Source organism: Colias philodice, chromosome 22, assembly GCF_061535455.1.
Source record: "Colias philodice isolate Cphi_HAF_F1 chromosome 22, ilColPhil1 Martin Lab GWU primary, whole genome shotgun sequence".
Taxonomy (NCBI): Eukaryota; Metazoa; Arthropoda; class Insecta; order Lepidoptera; family Pieridae; genus Colias; species Colias philodice.
Window position 1 is genome coordinate 6,280,097 of NC_143107.1, and position 15,639 is coordinate 6,295,735.

Sequence of the window (15,639 nt, forward strand, 5' to 3'; positions counted from 1 at the left end):
AATATAAGGCTTTCTTGTTTGTTGTGTTTAAACGAATTTTGCAAACTGCTTTTTATTTCCTAAAATCTCTTACAGTTTTTTACAATCTTTATCTTTTTATGAGATCTTTTCAATATTAAGGTTTATGAGACCAAATAGTTTTGTGGTTGATAGAAAAGGCAATGGATATTTTGTGTGATTCCATTGTCAATCCGATTTACGATTGAAATGTTTCATGTTTAAAAATTTAGTACCTAATATTATCTTCTACATAATATAATATAATGTATAAATTCAATAATAGTCTTAATACATAATAATTACTTAAATAAAAGGAATAACCGATAGGAAAAGTATTTTCGACTTGTTGGTAGGTATATTTAAATGCCAAATGCTCAATCATGCATTAGAGCTTATACATCTACTCACTTGAAGCCAAATCATTAATGGTGTTAAAATAGTGAAATCTTTAAACTACTTAAATAATTTTTGTATATTTCCGCCAACTGGACACCCATGATCAAGTATGCTCTTCAAAAATAATGCCCCTGTTTACATACACAAATTAATGCTGTGATGCATAATTTTTAAGAAATTGACCATTGTTACAATCAATAGTAAGTATATTTTTACGATTAGGTGAATAATTACTGCAATATTAGCTGTTCATCCATTACTCTACATCAAATTGATATTCCGACAAAACTGTCTCCATCCAAGAAATTGAATCCAATCCGTTGCCCTTTGACCCAAGCCATTCGCAAAGAAAACACTCCCATGCAAATCAAATACGATTCAATACAATCACATTTGGCAGTCAAATCTCGCAATCGAGAGAGTGCACAACGCTGTAGTGGTAAATCATAGGAGGAGTATGCTAATGTAATATTTGCAAACGGTATGGGAATTTTATGGGGTCGCCGGGACGTAATGTGTTTGCACGGGAGCGTTATGATTGTATTGGTTTAATGCTTTTTAAAGGTTTCAATTTGACACGGATATTGTCGCTTGTGTTTAAAATACGTGTAATAAAATAATATTTTCAAAATGAGGAACTGTTAGGTCAGATTGTAGAGGTCAGAGTGTAATAAAGGAATTAAGGCAGTTATTTAATTTAAAAGTACAATTACTTTCAGTGGTAAATGGCCTAATAGTAAGATAGGTTTATTCTAATACCTACTAATGATTTAGTGCGTTATTTTTTTAAGTGAAACTTTTTTATCGGGGTTGGAAAAAAAATTTGTGTCACATTTTTTCGTTACGCGTGACATTTTTCCGTTACGCGCCATCTTTTTCTTATCCCTACCACGCGTGATTCGACGTATTTCTGTAATGTTGCATATAAAAAATTATTTTTTGAAAAATAAGGTCATAAAGAAGTTTCACTTCTTACGTGTGTACCTACTGTGTAAACTAGTACACGCACACTTTTTTTTTAAACTAACCAATAATATGCTGATATTACTTATATTAATATTATCCCAACACCAGACCACCTGTATCACTCGCAATGGCACTATCCCCCGCCCGCTACCCGCTGCTGTCGCCGCACTACGCGCCGCTGCCGCCGCAGCCGCTACCAGACTCTTCGCACGACCACCACGAGAACACACAGTCTGATAGTGATGGTAAGTGCTAGCTAATACCAGACCAGCTGTGTAGCTATGGGAATAGGCAGTCTGATAGCGATGGTAAGTGTAAGCTAACATCAGACCTCCTGTGTAGCTTTGAGAACATGCAGTTTGATAGCGATGGTAAGTGTTAGCTAACATCAGACCTCCTGTGTAGCTTTGAAAACATGCAGTTTGATAGCGATGGTAAGTTGTAGCTAACATTTTGGTTAATATCGTCATAACATCAGACCATTAGTTTGGCTACCAATGTCAATATGGCCGCCATCACTAACAGAACATGCTGTCTGATAGTGATGGTGAGTGTTAACATCGCTTTACCACCAGACCATCTATACCTAGCTGTCGAGTACCTGTGTAGCTATGAGAACATAAAGTCTGCAATATTTGGGTATATTGTTGCTTTAAACTAAAATATAAGTATTAAGAGAAAAACTCTCTAATATGTATAATAATGCAATTTGTTTTTAGATGACAGCATCGACGTAACAAATGAAGAAGATTCGACTTCATATTCACCACCAAATGTCACCAGCTACCCTCAAAACTGCATGCCATATGGGTAAGGAAAATTATCCTAACATTACAATATAATAAAACTAGGTATATTTATTTTCATAATATCAAATCTGTATAATATCTATACTTTTTGTACATCAAAAAATATAACTAAGGCAAGACTAGTAGCGACATCTAGTAGTAAGATCCAATTAATGTAATGTAAAGGTACATTTACATAGTAGGTACCATCGATTTGTTTCAGATTTTTGAGCGTGATAGTGAGTCTTGAGCACATAATATATGTATAATAGTACTACTCTTGAGGTCTAGTTGATTATTGTACGTCAATGTTTACATATTGATGTTGTTTTAAAATGAAACGACGATTTCGAACAGCTTTTTAATATTTCTTTATAACTTAGTTACATTCATTACACGATACATCGTCATTCGTCACACATTACATTCCAAGAGAGCGAGCGAGTGAACATAGGAACGAATGAATAAAACATACTTCAAACTAATACAGACTAATAAGTTTATAATACAGACAATATAAACATTGTCATATTACATAACACATTTAATACAAAATGAGTTTTGCATTTTTAACATAATGCATGTGTGGGCAGAGTTATGTGTGGACTATTTTTGAGTATAATAATTGTGAGTTTGGTTATTTATTGTGCATCAAACATATTTCGTACATAATAAACTCTGCCAAATGCGTAAGCAGAGTTTTGCCTGGGACACTTTTTGAATATAATTTTGAGTATTTTTTTTAAATTAATATTGTAAAACAATAATTTTATTACAGGCCTCTAGGAGTGGAAAGCGCGGCAGAAACAGCGGCTCGACTTTTGTTCATGGCTGTCAAATGGGCTAAGAATTTGCCTTCCTTCGCTAGTCTAGCTTTTAGAGATCAAGTAAGGCATTATTTTTTAGGTTTTTAGTCAATCCAATTTTTAATTAAAAATAATGCCATTCTATTTTGTCGTTTAATTAATTCCCCATAGGCGATAACCATATCAGCTGTTAAACATTTTTTCTACCACTTTCTACTATACATAAAATAAATTATGATTTTTTAAACTACCCTCGCAAGAATTTTTTGTTAGAAATAAAAAAAAACACTATTGTTACAGGTAATATTACTAGAAGAAGCGTGGTCGGAGTTATTTCTCTTGAACGCGATACAATGGTGCCTGCCTTTAGATGCCGCTTGTACCGCACTTTTTGGCAACGAACAAACTGATCAAGGTATTGTGTTATAATATTACTAGCTTTCCCGGGATAAAACCTGTCCTATGTCACGGGGTAAAAAGTAGCCTATGTCCTTTATCGGGTATCAAAATATCTCTATTCCAAATTTCATGCAAATTGGTTCAGTAGTTAAGGCGTGAAAGAGTAACAGACAGACAGACAGAGTTACTTTCACATTTATAATATTAGTATGGATTGTCATATGTACTAAAATAACATTATAAATTACAGAAAACGGCACTAGTTCAGCCACGTTGCGTCGTTTGCGCGAAGTACTGTCTCGGTATCGCGCTGTACTAGTCGATCCGGCTGAGTTCGCTTGTATGAAGGCGATTGTGCTTTTTAAGTCTGGTGAGTTTTATTGTATGGAAAAACAATAAGTTTAAAAAGTTTTTAGAACGATAAATATAGTACACATTTATTTTTCGATCAATTTGCCATTAGCATTTATTGCAATGAATTTTTTTATTTTCAAAATTAATAATAAGTAGGTTAGACAGTTCTGAATATTTATTTTCCACAGTTATCTTTACTTACCTTTCCTTTGCAAGGGAAATACAAAAATAATCTATTTATTAACCGACCTCAAAAAAATTCTAAATTCGTATTTTATATGAAAGATTTCCGTGTGTAAGTAATTATGTAAATTTTAAACGGTTTTAGATTTTTGTAAAAATAATATAATTATGTTTTTTTATCCACAGAAACCCGCGGTCTCAAAGACCCGCTCCAAATCGAGAATTTACAAGACCAAGCACAAGTAATGCTAATGTCCCACTCTAGAACTGCCCACGCGGCAGCACCCGCTAGATTTGGGAGATTGTTATTATTATTGCCCCTGTTAAGATCTGTGCCCCCGGGGCAGTTAGAACGGGAATTCTTTGCGAGAACTATAGGGCATACTCCTATGGAAAAAGTGTTGGCTGATATGTATAAGAATTAAAGCTATTTCGGAAGATAAAGCTGTATTTGTTTAAAGTTTATTATTGCCCCTATTTCGAAGTGTGCCCCTGAGGCAGTTGGAATATTTGCTAGAATAAATTACACCTTAGGCAGTAATTCACGCGGCTGTTCCAGCGACATTGAAAAAAAACACCTCACGTAATTTATGGACGCCCCCTTAGATATAAGCTGATAGATATTGACGTATAGAAATATTGTTTGCTTGAAATGTAAAATATGTACTAGTATGAAATAATAAATAATATGTAGTTACGTATATTGAAAATGAAAAAATCACAATATACCTCTACATAATACGATTGTCAAGTAAAAATCAGACGTTGGGGGTAACCAATATTAATATAATACATATTATAAAGAACGCACTAAGTAATTGTAAATCTACTAAATCGTATAATATATTATACCTATTGCTTATTGATAATTCATGTAGTTTTACTAAACTTAAACTAGTCATTTTATAGTAAGTATATTATAATTAAAACTTGTATATAAATGCATTATTTTATTTTATTTATAGCGTGTAAGTTGTAAAACAATTAAACGAATTAAAGGCCTCTTAAATTTAAGTTTGTACAAATATATAGTATTATTTTAATGTAAGATATATTATCTGCTAGTTACATTAAAAATTGGAATGTTTCCACATTCATAATTGTATGCTTCTCTAATAATATTAACTACTTGTTGTAATGAAACCTAATTTTATATTTAATTCAATAAAAAAAAATTGACAGAACGTTTCAAGGGACACCCGGGTGGAACGAAGTTACAAAGAACGAAGTTGCAGTGGAATTGTTTGCTTTTTATCAACTAGCAAAAAGTGCCGTTCCAACTTTAGGAACTTCGTTCCAATTAAAAACAACTTAAACTTTAAAATCTTTACGTAGGTATTTCAGAAATATGAAATTAGTTCATGTACAATTTGAATGTATATTATGTGTAATATAAGTTTTTTGTAGGAAAATTACTTAGATTGTAAAGGCTTCAATCTAATGCAGTGCAAAATATATGTAAGGGCATAGGTAGCTTATAAAAGTAGACACTGACATTCCAGTTATAGACGTGTATTCAATTTATTTATAAAATTGTAATTTTTACTTATAACATTTTTCTTGTAAATACACTATATTGATGTATGTGATGCACTGTATGTAAATATAACAATGTAACTAGAATAATAATATTTGTAAAAAGCTTCATGTTCCTCTTTGAAAAGTCAATGATTACTTATAAAATAGTTTTTCATATATAAGCGCTGAATCTACCAAATAATTACTTGTCTAATGTATTTAATTCAATGTATAATTATACATAATATAATAATTAATGTGATGTTTAAATATTGTGTTTTATTTTTATCCCTTATTTTAATTAAGCGCCATCTATTATTCAGTATTAAAAATATTTATTGTATGACGTGATACTTTAAAGAAAGTTCTTAAATTATTCAAAAGATGGCGCTTTCATAATATTTTTATGTTCGAATACTAATTTATGTATTGAAATACTAATTATTAATTAAATAGTTTCAAGTTTGATATTTAAAATTATTTTGGTGTCGAAATAATATTATATTTTATTGATACTTTTAAAACAACGCCAGTAAATTAATGTAAAAAATACTATAAAACGTCTGTGTCAACATCCCTGCGTGCGACAAGGCAAGGCCTTCAAACAAACAAATGATTATTATTTCCGCAGTTAAATTGCAAAATTAATTTTATAGCAATAGTGAGATAAACTAGCTCTTTTGAGATTAATCATGAATCAAGTTGATTCATTTCTTTCTTTCTTATATTTAATGCAGTTTGTAATATATTTAACTGTGATATTTAACGACTGCATGACTACGAATTCTGAAAATTTACGTTTTCCCGCCAATTATTAGCTTACTAAAATAATACCATAATATTAGTTACATATTACATTCTTTTTTTTGAATGGCAGTGTTAGTTTTTTTACAACAGTCAATTTATAAATCTAAACATGATGTTTAGAAACAGATGTTTTTGGTTCAAACATCAACATAGGTATTTTACCTACAAATCAAGAAGCTTCTTGGTACAAACCACAGTACAAACATAATAAGTATTCACTGATTCTCAAAATGTAACTTTGTGAACTTTTGACCTTTATGATATTTTTATTTTTTTTATTTATTTAAATTACTGCGGACGCGAATTTTATTCTACTGAATATTTTAATGGTTTGTGAAGTTTAGTCTGTTATAGTATTAATATTTCGTAATTTATTTAAATTAACTGAATACAATTCATATTTTTCACTCTATTTTGTATGACAAGTAACTAGATAATAACAGACATTTCTACTACAAATTAATTACCTATTTATTATTTATCGTATCGAGATTCTAGTACAAGTGCCAATAAATTTATTTTATTTAAAAAATATTAGTGTTGCTACAGATTACATTACTAATTTAATTTTACAATTCAATTGTTCATAATGATAATCATATAATTATATTTCATAATTTTATAACGGGTACATTAGTAGGTATATTTTCAGATGAATAAGTAACGGTTTTAATGGGAAGGCCCGAACTTATAAATTATCAAGAATCATTGACCTGAGATAAAAATAATGTTTTGATATTTTTAGAATGAGTAAATTTAGCTTTTTAATCAATAAAATTAACAAATTATATACATAGACACTTAGGACCTGTGCTTAGGAGTTAGGACAGTCATTATCATCAAAATCCGTTGCGTTTTAATAGATCCAAACCTACATTTAGGGATGGACAGATAGCGGAAACTAGAAAGCGACTTTATTATTATTTTGTATAGGTATGTAACTACTAGGCAGATGATACAAAATAAATGAAAATGAAAAATTTGAAATGGAAAGAACATAATACATATCACAAATGCTTCAGACTTGATTGATACTTAATAACACTATGAGTAAACCAAGGTGCACAATCATTATCTTTATTATTTTCCTGTTTTTGAGCAATCGTGTGACATCATTAGTTACTAAATATGTATAGGAAAGTCCCGGTTTGAATAATATTATGATGTATTGTGCTTATCTTTGTTCAATTATTTTTTATTTCTCGACACAACATCAACAATAATCAATTAACAATAAAATATATGATTAAGTAGGTAACTACTTACCTACTTAGTAGTAGTTACGTTTGGGACATGCGGCGTATAATTATTATTATTTTGTATGGATTCTGAAGTAAATCCTAATTAAAAACAATCCTAATTAAATCCAGATAAACCGTGAATGTCATATTATGAATATGTTAGCTTATTCAACCATTCCTCGAAATTTTGTCACTCGTATGACGAAACTACGTAGGTACGTCTATTTCTATCTATTTTTTTTCCTCATTATACAGCACGAGCGTTTGCAGATAAATTTTTTTTATAGGTATGTACTTGTGTTTGTGTTATTTACCCTTGTGTAATATTTTGATTCAGTAATCAGTATAGCGAACAGACAGACATGTTATTCGTGTTAATACAACTGGATCAATAGTTAACAAAAATTCTAGACAAGAAAAGGGTTGACTCAACAGATAGGTAGGGGAGACCGAGGGGTTTTGAAACAAAGGTGAGTTGAAACAGTCCCGATTTCTCGGAACCTAAAACTGTTAGCGACCTGGCAACGTCTTTTTTAACCAACTTCCTCCACCAGCTATCGCGTCAGTTCACGCCGGTGGCGTCATTTGTGCAGTTGTGTAGTTCTGAATGACATGTGCCGAAAATCGCAAAAAGTAAGTATTTCATGATTTTTTACGATGCTCGTACTTTAATAATGGTTTTGTTTTTTGGGTTGAGTTATATATGTTTTAAAAACTTATTATCTATAGATTCTGGAAATATACTTGGTAAATTTGATTTCTGTGTATTTACTGCTTGATCGTGATTTGAATAAAAATTGGGAGGTTTTTTCTCACCGAGGTGATTTGAAACAGTCTGTTTCAACTCTCCTTGTTTTCAATTTAATATCTGATTATAACAAAAAAGTACGAAGATTATAGGATTTTATTGTTGATTTAATGTGTTTATTTGTTTAAGCATGCCTACTGGAGGAACTAAAGCAAAAAAAAGATCAAAACCAGGCTGTAAAATTAAAAAGGTTAAGGTTGTCAAGAAACGAAGATAGTGATAAAGAAGAAGAGGAACCCTGCTGCATTTGCTGTATGGAATCATATTCAAATAATACTTGCAAATAAAAGTGGGCTCAATGTCTGAAATGCCAATTGTGGGTTCATAAAGCTTGTGCTGGTGGAGAACTTTATCTTTGACATTTTTTAGATTATTGTTCCTTAAATAGTTTATAGGGACCAAGTCCGGAACGAAGTAATTCGCCAGAGAACGAAAGTTACCGACATAGCTCAACGGATTAGCGTGCTGAAGTGGCAGTGGGCCGGTCATATGTGCCGCAGAACGGACAACCGCTGGGGCACACATGTACTAGAGTGGAGCCCGCGGCTCGGCAAACGTAGCGTAGGACGCCCTGCTACAAGGTGGAGTGACGACATCCGCAGGGTTGCTGGGCATAACTGGCGTCAAGGAGCGAATGACCGGGCTCAATGGCGTGCCATGACTGAGGCCTATGTCCAGCAGTGGACAAACATGGGCTGTTAATGATGATGATGATGATGAAATAGTTTATAGTAGGTACTGATTGTAATCCTTTAAAAACGACTGATTAATAACTATTTTATGTCAAAGATTTAGTTTTATAAAAATGTAAAACATTTTGTTGATTCGACTGATTATAATTGATGTTACGCATGTTATTTTTTTTTTTTTAATTTAGGTGTTTATTATTTATATTAGACCTACTTGACTGATATGTCATTAAAATATTACTTATAAAGGTCGTTGATTACTTGAAAATATAAGTTTTAATTAAAACCTTTGAATTAAATCATCATTTTTATTTTGCAGCTCCTATTACTCCCCAGAATCATAATGTTTCAACTCTCCTCGACCTCTGTTTCATCTTACCTCGGTATGAGGGGAATTGAAACAAGGTGACTTGTTACGATTAAGTCAATTTTTCACCACCATGTATAACGCTAACCGTTTATTTATGCTAACCCTTCGCAAGTGTATAGAATACCCTATCGATTGATACCAGTACCATAAGATTTCTGATAATAGCATGAGTTATATCAAACAAAACGTGAAAATTGTTTCAACTCCCCTCGGTCTCCCCTAAGCTTAAATAATTTTACGAGGACTAGTAGCTTAAGTACCAATTTTTTAAAATTATAAAGCATATATCTCTAACAATGCCAATATTGAAGGTCTTCTAGGCCTTCCTACAGCTTATTCATTCTAACTAACTATGATGTCATGTGGTTTACCAGGCCTAAAACCGTAATAAAATACTAATTAATAGTAAGTTAGAGTAACTGGTTAACTACCTACTACAAAACTCGAAGACAGAAGGAAAATAATGGGTAAATCCATGCATTTTATCGTGGTCGAAAATGAGTGCAAAACGGCTAATATAAAACAAATTTCTTATGAAATAACCTTTCCACCAGCGCGGCGGCTTCTCCTGCGGAGTCAAAGAAAATCCGTTCGTTTTGAATTTCCGGGATAAAACCTATCCTATGTCCTTACTCGTCTTAAGCTATCTACGATTTTATTATATATGTATATAAATCAATGATATTTTATCTTCTTATATATAAAAATGAATCGCAAAATGTGTTGGTAAGCGCATAACTCGAGAACGGCTGAACCGATTTCGATAATTCTTTTTTTATTATATTCCTTGAAGTACGAGGATGGTTTTTATGTAGAGAAAACTTAAATATGTACCACGGGCGAAGCCGGGGCGGACCGCTAGTTAAATATAATATCATTGATATAAATACTAACTTTGTCCTTAGTATGATCACCTAGTATCTTGTAAATAGTATTAAAATGTTAATTTTATATCAATGGAATTAGAGAATAGCTGATACCTATTGGCTATTTGTTGGCTAATGTAGGGTAATAAAGTCTAATATTGCACTGTCTACACAGCTTGTTTATATAAATTAATTATAAATAGAAAGTGGTCAAACCCACGCAAAAAAAACTGGTTGCATTCGAAATGAAAATATTATAGGGTTAAGTTAAGGTACTTTGATAAACTAAATCGTTGCTTTTTATACTTCAAATGGAATATAAGACTACTCTTCTATTAAAGATTGCTGTATTCCCCGGCTTTGCTTGCGTAATATAATATAATATTATATAGAATAAAATATAATCTTATAGGTAATAACAAACATGAACCATACATAGTAGGGAAAACCAATAGTTTAGCATAATGAAAAACAGTGTGCAGTAAATAATATTAGGTATAATAGAGTCGGCTCGACTGTTGGTATGTAAACCACTGCTGCAAACTGGCTGCTTCATTGATAGTATTGCAGCAGTGGAGTGCATTCCTAGTAGTCATAATACCTAAATTGTATTATTTTACTATTGCACATATAACATATATAACATAATTTTTAAGTTATTAATTGTTACTATCAATATGAGTCCTGATTACTTGAATAAATGAATAAATTATTATTAATTTTTGCACGCAGCTGTCTGTGTGATAGATACGTTATAACGTCTGAACCGATTTGGATGAATTTGGACGATAAGATAGATTGTACCTTGGAGAATACCTTTTTCACGAAACAGAACATAAAGAGATTGAAATAGCGGAAAAATATGTAGGTAGGTACATTAGAGGACAGAAACTGTTAATTTGCCTCTTAACCATATCTATAAGTATACAAGAAAAAAAATACACTAATCACTTACAGTGTAAAGGGTGGACAATAGACATACAATCAAACAAAAACTCAGAACAATGATGTAGTTAGGTAAATAGTAGGTATAAAAATATAAAAAAAATATCCTGTGTGTATCATTTAGTTAACTACAAGTCCAATAAATAAATGGGTGAAACATTAAAAAAAAATATTGCAAAAAAGGAGTAAATATTCATGGGTGTTAAAATGAAACTATGAAAAATAATGTTTAAAAATATATTAATAAAAGTAAAAAAATCTTGACATAACACTTTTGCAGTGAGTATTCTGCTATTTACAAAATATATTATATTTTAATTAAATTTGAAATTGGCTGGCATAAACAACTTATTGCATAGAAAACTTATAAAATAGAACTTTCTTTACCTCTATCAAACTATTTCTTCTAGACAAACATGATTAAGGAGAATAAAAATATCATGAATAATCTCATATTTTGGTCCATTTCTATAATTATTATACTAAAACATATGTAAGGTCACTTTATTAGTATCACAAAACCAGCAGTTTCATAATATTTTTTATTATTTAAATTTAGCACACATATAGAGAGTGACTTGGATTAACACATAAGCTAGGTTTTATCAGATATTAATCAGAATTGAATATGATTTTCTTGACAATATATAGAATAAATTGTTTAAAATTTCATTCACAAATATCAAGTAACTTAAATATAATCTAAGAATACTTAATCTAGGCAATCTAGGACTTAGGACAATTAGATCATAGTAATCACAGAATGACCAGATCTTATATTTATTATTCCACTAAAAACTAGAACAATTCTGGAACTTGATAGAACCCACCAAAGGCAATGGTGTTAGTGGTCTTTTCAACGATTAAATAACAGAATGGTCGGTTTGCTTCAAAACGCAAGACACCAATACGATTGCTAAATTCAGCCGCAGTGGCTGCCGATGCAGTTGTTCCTTCCTCCGTTACCTCTATTTCTGCTTTATGCACCACTTTCTTGACAAAAGTGGGCACTCTAGTAATTTTAGGCAACCTAGCTTTAGTTTCATCAAACATATCGTGAATACCCATATCCTTTAGAGATTCAGTCAAATCAATGTTCGTTTCAATTTTAAATCTCGGAATAAATGCATCTACTTCATCTTCTGCATATTCTTCTTTTGCTATCTTCAATTCTGCAAACACTAAGTCGAGAGAGATGTTATTGAAATTATAGAACATCTCTGGAAGAGATACGCCCGGATAAGGGACCATTATTAACATGGACAGACGGTTCTCAGTTCCATATTGTATTTCTATCACTCTACCTTGTAAGGCTTCTATGTTAGCAAATGGGTAAGTATATCTATTGTACATCATGTTAACTTGACCTATTACTTCCCCAGCACTGTTATAAAAAGGCCGCTTCATTGTGAATGATGAATTGAATGGAAGAGTCCATTGTCCTTTAAAGTACAAAGCACTGGATAAAACCATGTGACTGTCCCTTAAGTCATTGCTGTCTATTAACTTCAAAATCCTGCCATGAGTGAAATTCGATATAACATCGTTAATAGTGTTGGATGTATGGTCCGGATCAGAGAAATTAAGTGGGATCAACGATGTTTCATATTGTTTGGCTATTTCAATAAAATCTGATTCTGGCCGATTCGTCTGGTCGACGAACATCGAGTTCAATTTCTGCAATTCAACAGTTCTCGTTTTGACTTCTAGAAACTGTTGGATGTTTTGGAAATTATCACGAACTAATTGTCTATTTTTGGGTGCAATTCGTATGGCCTTGCATATTTCAGTCAGTGTGTTCACAGTTGCACCTTCAGCAATCACTGCAAGGACTGTCCATACAGTTATAGGCGATATAATTAAATTCGTACCTCGTTCTTGGGCTGCGGTAGTGTAGTACAATAGTTCAACTGAAAAATTGCCTATTCTTTCAGATAGTCCCAGATGTAAGTTCTTTTTATCAGGAATGACTGCATTTTGACCACTACACAAAGGTGCGAGCACACATAATAACACACTCACTAAAGCACGCATTTTTATTAGGTTCCTTCTGATAAACTTATGAACTTATTATTATTTTATAAATGTAAAAAAACAACCTTACAGTTCGTACACCATTTTCCTACAAACAGCAAGTGACTCGTGTGTGCAGACAGAGTCAAATAATTAATCGTGTTGGGGAAAACCAATAATATTATAGATAGAACCGGTTTATATGTTACTCGTATAGTTTTATCGACATCATAGTAGTTTAGAATATAAAATTCAATCTAGTGCGTGAATTGAATTAGGCGAAATAGTCGTACTTATTATATTATATTTTAACATGTAACGCTAAATATTATTCATGTAAGTGAACAATTAATTAGACTATGTAATAGTTTAAATTTTATCCACTTATGATATTAATTCCAAGGAGGAAGCAGCAAAGTTATTTCAATGTCAAATGTCAATGTTGTTTATGTTTTTGTGAGCCGTGAGGTTTTGAGTGCCATCTATTAGCTGCTTGATTAATTTCCAAAGAACCATTCGGTCAATAACAATATTATTGTGCTTATCTCAGCTTATCTTGAATATGTTATCTAGTATGTCACATAGATGTCGTTTAATACAATTACCTAAGTAGAAAAAAAGGTTTTCTGAAAATTAGAACTATTATTTATTTTATTAATTACTAGCGGTCTGCCCCGGCTTCGCCCGTGGTACATATTTACGTTTTCTCTACATAAAAACCATCCTCGTACTTCAAGGAATATAATAAAAAAAGAATTATCGAAATCAGTTCAGCCGTTCTCAAGTTATGCGCTTACCAACACATTTTGGGATTCATTTTTATATTATAGATGAAATGTAAATATCCCAGTAATTTATTTCTTTCTATTTGGGATATTATATTATATAATATATAGGTATACAGATTACTAGGTAGGTATATAGCACTTAACTTTTTAACTAGCTGCACAAACAATATATAATTTTATGTTAAATAATGTGTTAAATCTGATACTTAAGTATTATAATTCGGCAGGACATACAGGAAACCAGAAGGAACGCTGAAATGAATCTTTACGTTATTGTGGTGTGTTGTTTATTCACATTTTGTAGAAGTGAAGAAGCCAAACTAAATTTCCTATCCGACAAAATTAATAACTTCACACTCGAGTTGTTATTCTTTACAAACAGTTCATCTAATGGGGCTAATTTAGTAATTTCTCCAGTGACGGTGTGGACGACTTTATTAGTTCTGGAGGCAGGGGCTACAGGCGACATTCAAAAACAAATAAGCGGCGCTATTCGCGTCCTGCCTAGCACCTTACGAAAAGGGAATTTGGCGAGTAATTTCAATGCTTTCATAAAAAATCACGAAATCCATTCACCGCATTTAGACCTACAAAAGGTGAGCGGAATATTCATTGACAAAAACAGACTGCCAGAAATGGAGTTCTTCCAAGAAGCATTAAAGTACAAAACCACATTTATACCTCTGGACGTATTGGATCCAGTCAAAATCAAAGATGACCTAAACAAGCTTCAGGCTCACTTCAATACATTAAAGCTGATCAACGATGATGATTTACACCTAGAGAATGACGTGATGCTACCTTACAGCGCGATGTATTTTAAAGGTTTGTGGACATATCATTTCGACACACATTTTACAACCAAAAAGCCGTTCTACGATGACAATGGAAATAAAATTGGGAAGGTCGACATGATGTACAATCGACATACATTTCCGAATGTTTATATTGATATATTACAAGCACATGCTGTCGAATTACCGTTCGCCAATGACAATAAATTGTCCATGATGGTGTTTTTGCCGTACGCGGGCGTGTCTTTGCACGACGCTTTTAAAAACTTTGCCAAAACATCGTTCAGTGAAGTTTTCGATGAATTTCGACAGACTGTGAGTGCTACAGAGAGCCCGAAAGAAATTCTTGTTGTTATGCCGAAGATACGCACAAGAACGCGCGTAAATTTGAAAAACACGCTTGAAAATATGGGCGTTTATGAATTATTTGATAGTGAGAGTTACATTTCATTGCCGAAAATGGCTAGAATGCCGATAAATGTAAAGAAATTCATTCATAAAGTAGAAATAGATCTTAATGGGGAAGGTGTTACTAAGTCTGAAGCAATGAATAGTGTGATTGGTACCCGAGTGGGTGGTCTCACCTTTATAGCTAACCGACCGTTCGTATATTTCGTAGTCGAGAAAATTACAAATACAATTTTGTTTTGTGGATTCTATGTAGTACCTACATGAGTTGGTTAAACGATTTAATATTTATTAATAATTTATAATATTAAATGTATAATCTTTTCATAAATTATGTGGTTCAGAGAATCGTTTAAGATTACCTATTTTTTATACAAAAATATTTTATGTAACTAACTCCTAAATAAAAGCTTTACCAAATTTTTTTGGATATTTATTTGTCTTTTGCCTAGTATTGTTTATACATATTTTTTTATCTGTTTTTCCTTAATTACATCTGT

The 15,639-nt window shown here is 32.0% G+C and overlaps 3 protein-coding genes across 7 annotated transcripts in view; 2 read left to right on the plus strand and 1 right to left on the minus strand.

The window, feature by feature from the left end:
• The window catches only part of Hr51 (photoreceptor-specific nuclear hormone receptor 51), a 39,723-nt gene extending 35,217 nt beyond the window's left edge, over positions 1–4,506 (plus strand). For all 4 annotated transcript variants that reach the window (XM_089709250.1, XM_089709251.1, XM_089709252.1 and 1 more), the window contains exons 6-11: positions 1,471–1,607; positions 2,082–2,172; positions 2,929–3,037; positions 3,257–3,371; positions 3,606–3,725; positions 4,079–4,506. In XM_089709250.1, the coding sequence (XP_089565376.1) occupies positions 1,471–1,607; positions 2,082–2,172; positions 2,929–3,037; positions 3,257–3,371; positions 3,606–3,725; positions 4,079–4,317 (811 nt within the window). In that variant the 3' untranslated portion in view covers positions 4,318–4,506. The remainder of the gene's footprint in view (positions 1–1,470; positions 1,608–2,081; positions 2,173–2,928; positions 3,038–3,256; positions 3,372–3,605; positions 3,726–4,078) is intronic.
• A 3,304-nt stretch (positions 4,507–7,810) lies between these two features.
• LOC149478488 (serine protease inhibitor 77Ba-like) lies at positions 7,811–15,563 on the plus strand. Of its 2 annotated transcripts, none has more exons than XM_089709354.1 (2): positions 7,811–7,897; positions 14,165–15,563. In XM_089709354.1, the coding sequence occupies exon 2, from the start codon at positions 14,195–14,197 to the stop codon at positions 15,404–15,406; it is 1,212 nt and encodes a 403-aa protein (XP_089565480.1). In that variant the 5' UTR covers positions 7,811–7,897; positions 14,165–14,194; the 3' UTR covers positions 15,407–15,563. The 2 variants fall into 2 exon arrangements, with proteins under 2 accessions (XP_089565480.1, XP_089565479.1); XM_089709353.1 differs by lacking the exon at positions 7,811–7,897 and adding an exon at positions 13,354–13,485.
• LOC149478489 (serine protease inhibitor 77Ba-like) lies at positions 11,360–13,170 on the minus strand. Its single transcript, XM_089709349.1, has one exon. It carries the CDS (start codon positions 13,168–13,170, stop codon positions 11,935–11,937), a length of 1,236 nt encoding a protein of 411 aa, XP_089565475.1. The 3' UTR covers positions 11,360–11,934.
• Positions 15,564–15,639: the final 76 nt, after the last annotated feature.

What these genes read in the sequence shown, in the direction of transcription:
- LOC149478489 (XM_089709349.1), bottom strand. Translation starts at nt 13,170, where the DNA reads ATGCGTGCTTTAGTGAGTGTGTTATTATGTGTGCTCGCACCTTTGTGT.
- LOC149478488 (XM_089709354.1), top strand. Translation starts at nt 14,195, where the DNA reads ATGAATCTTTACGTTATTGTGGTGTGTTGTTTATTCACATTTTGTAGA.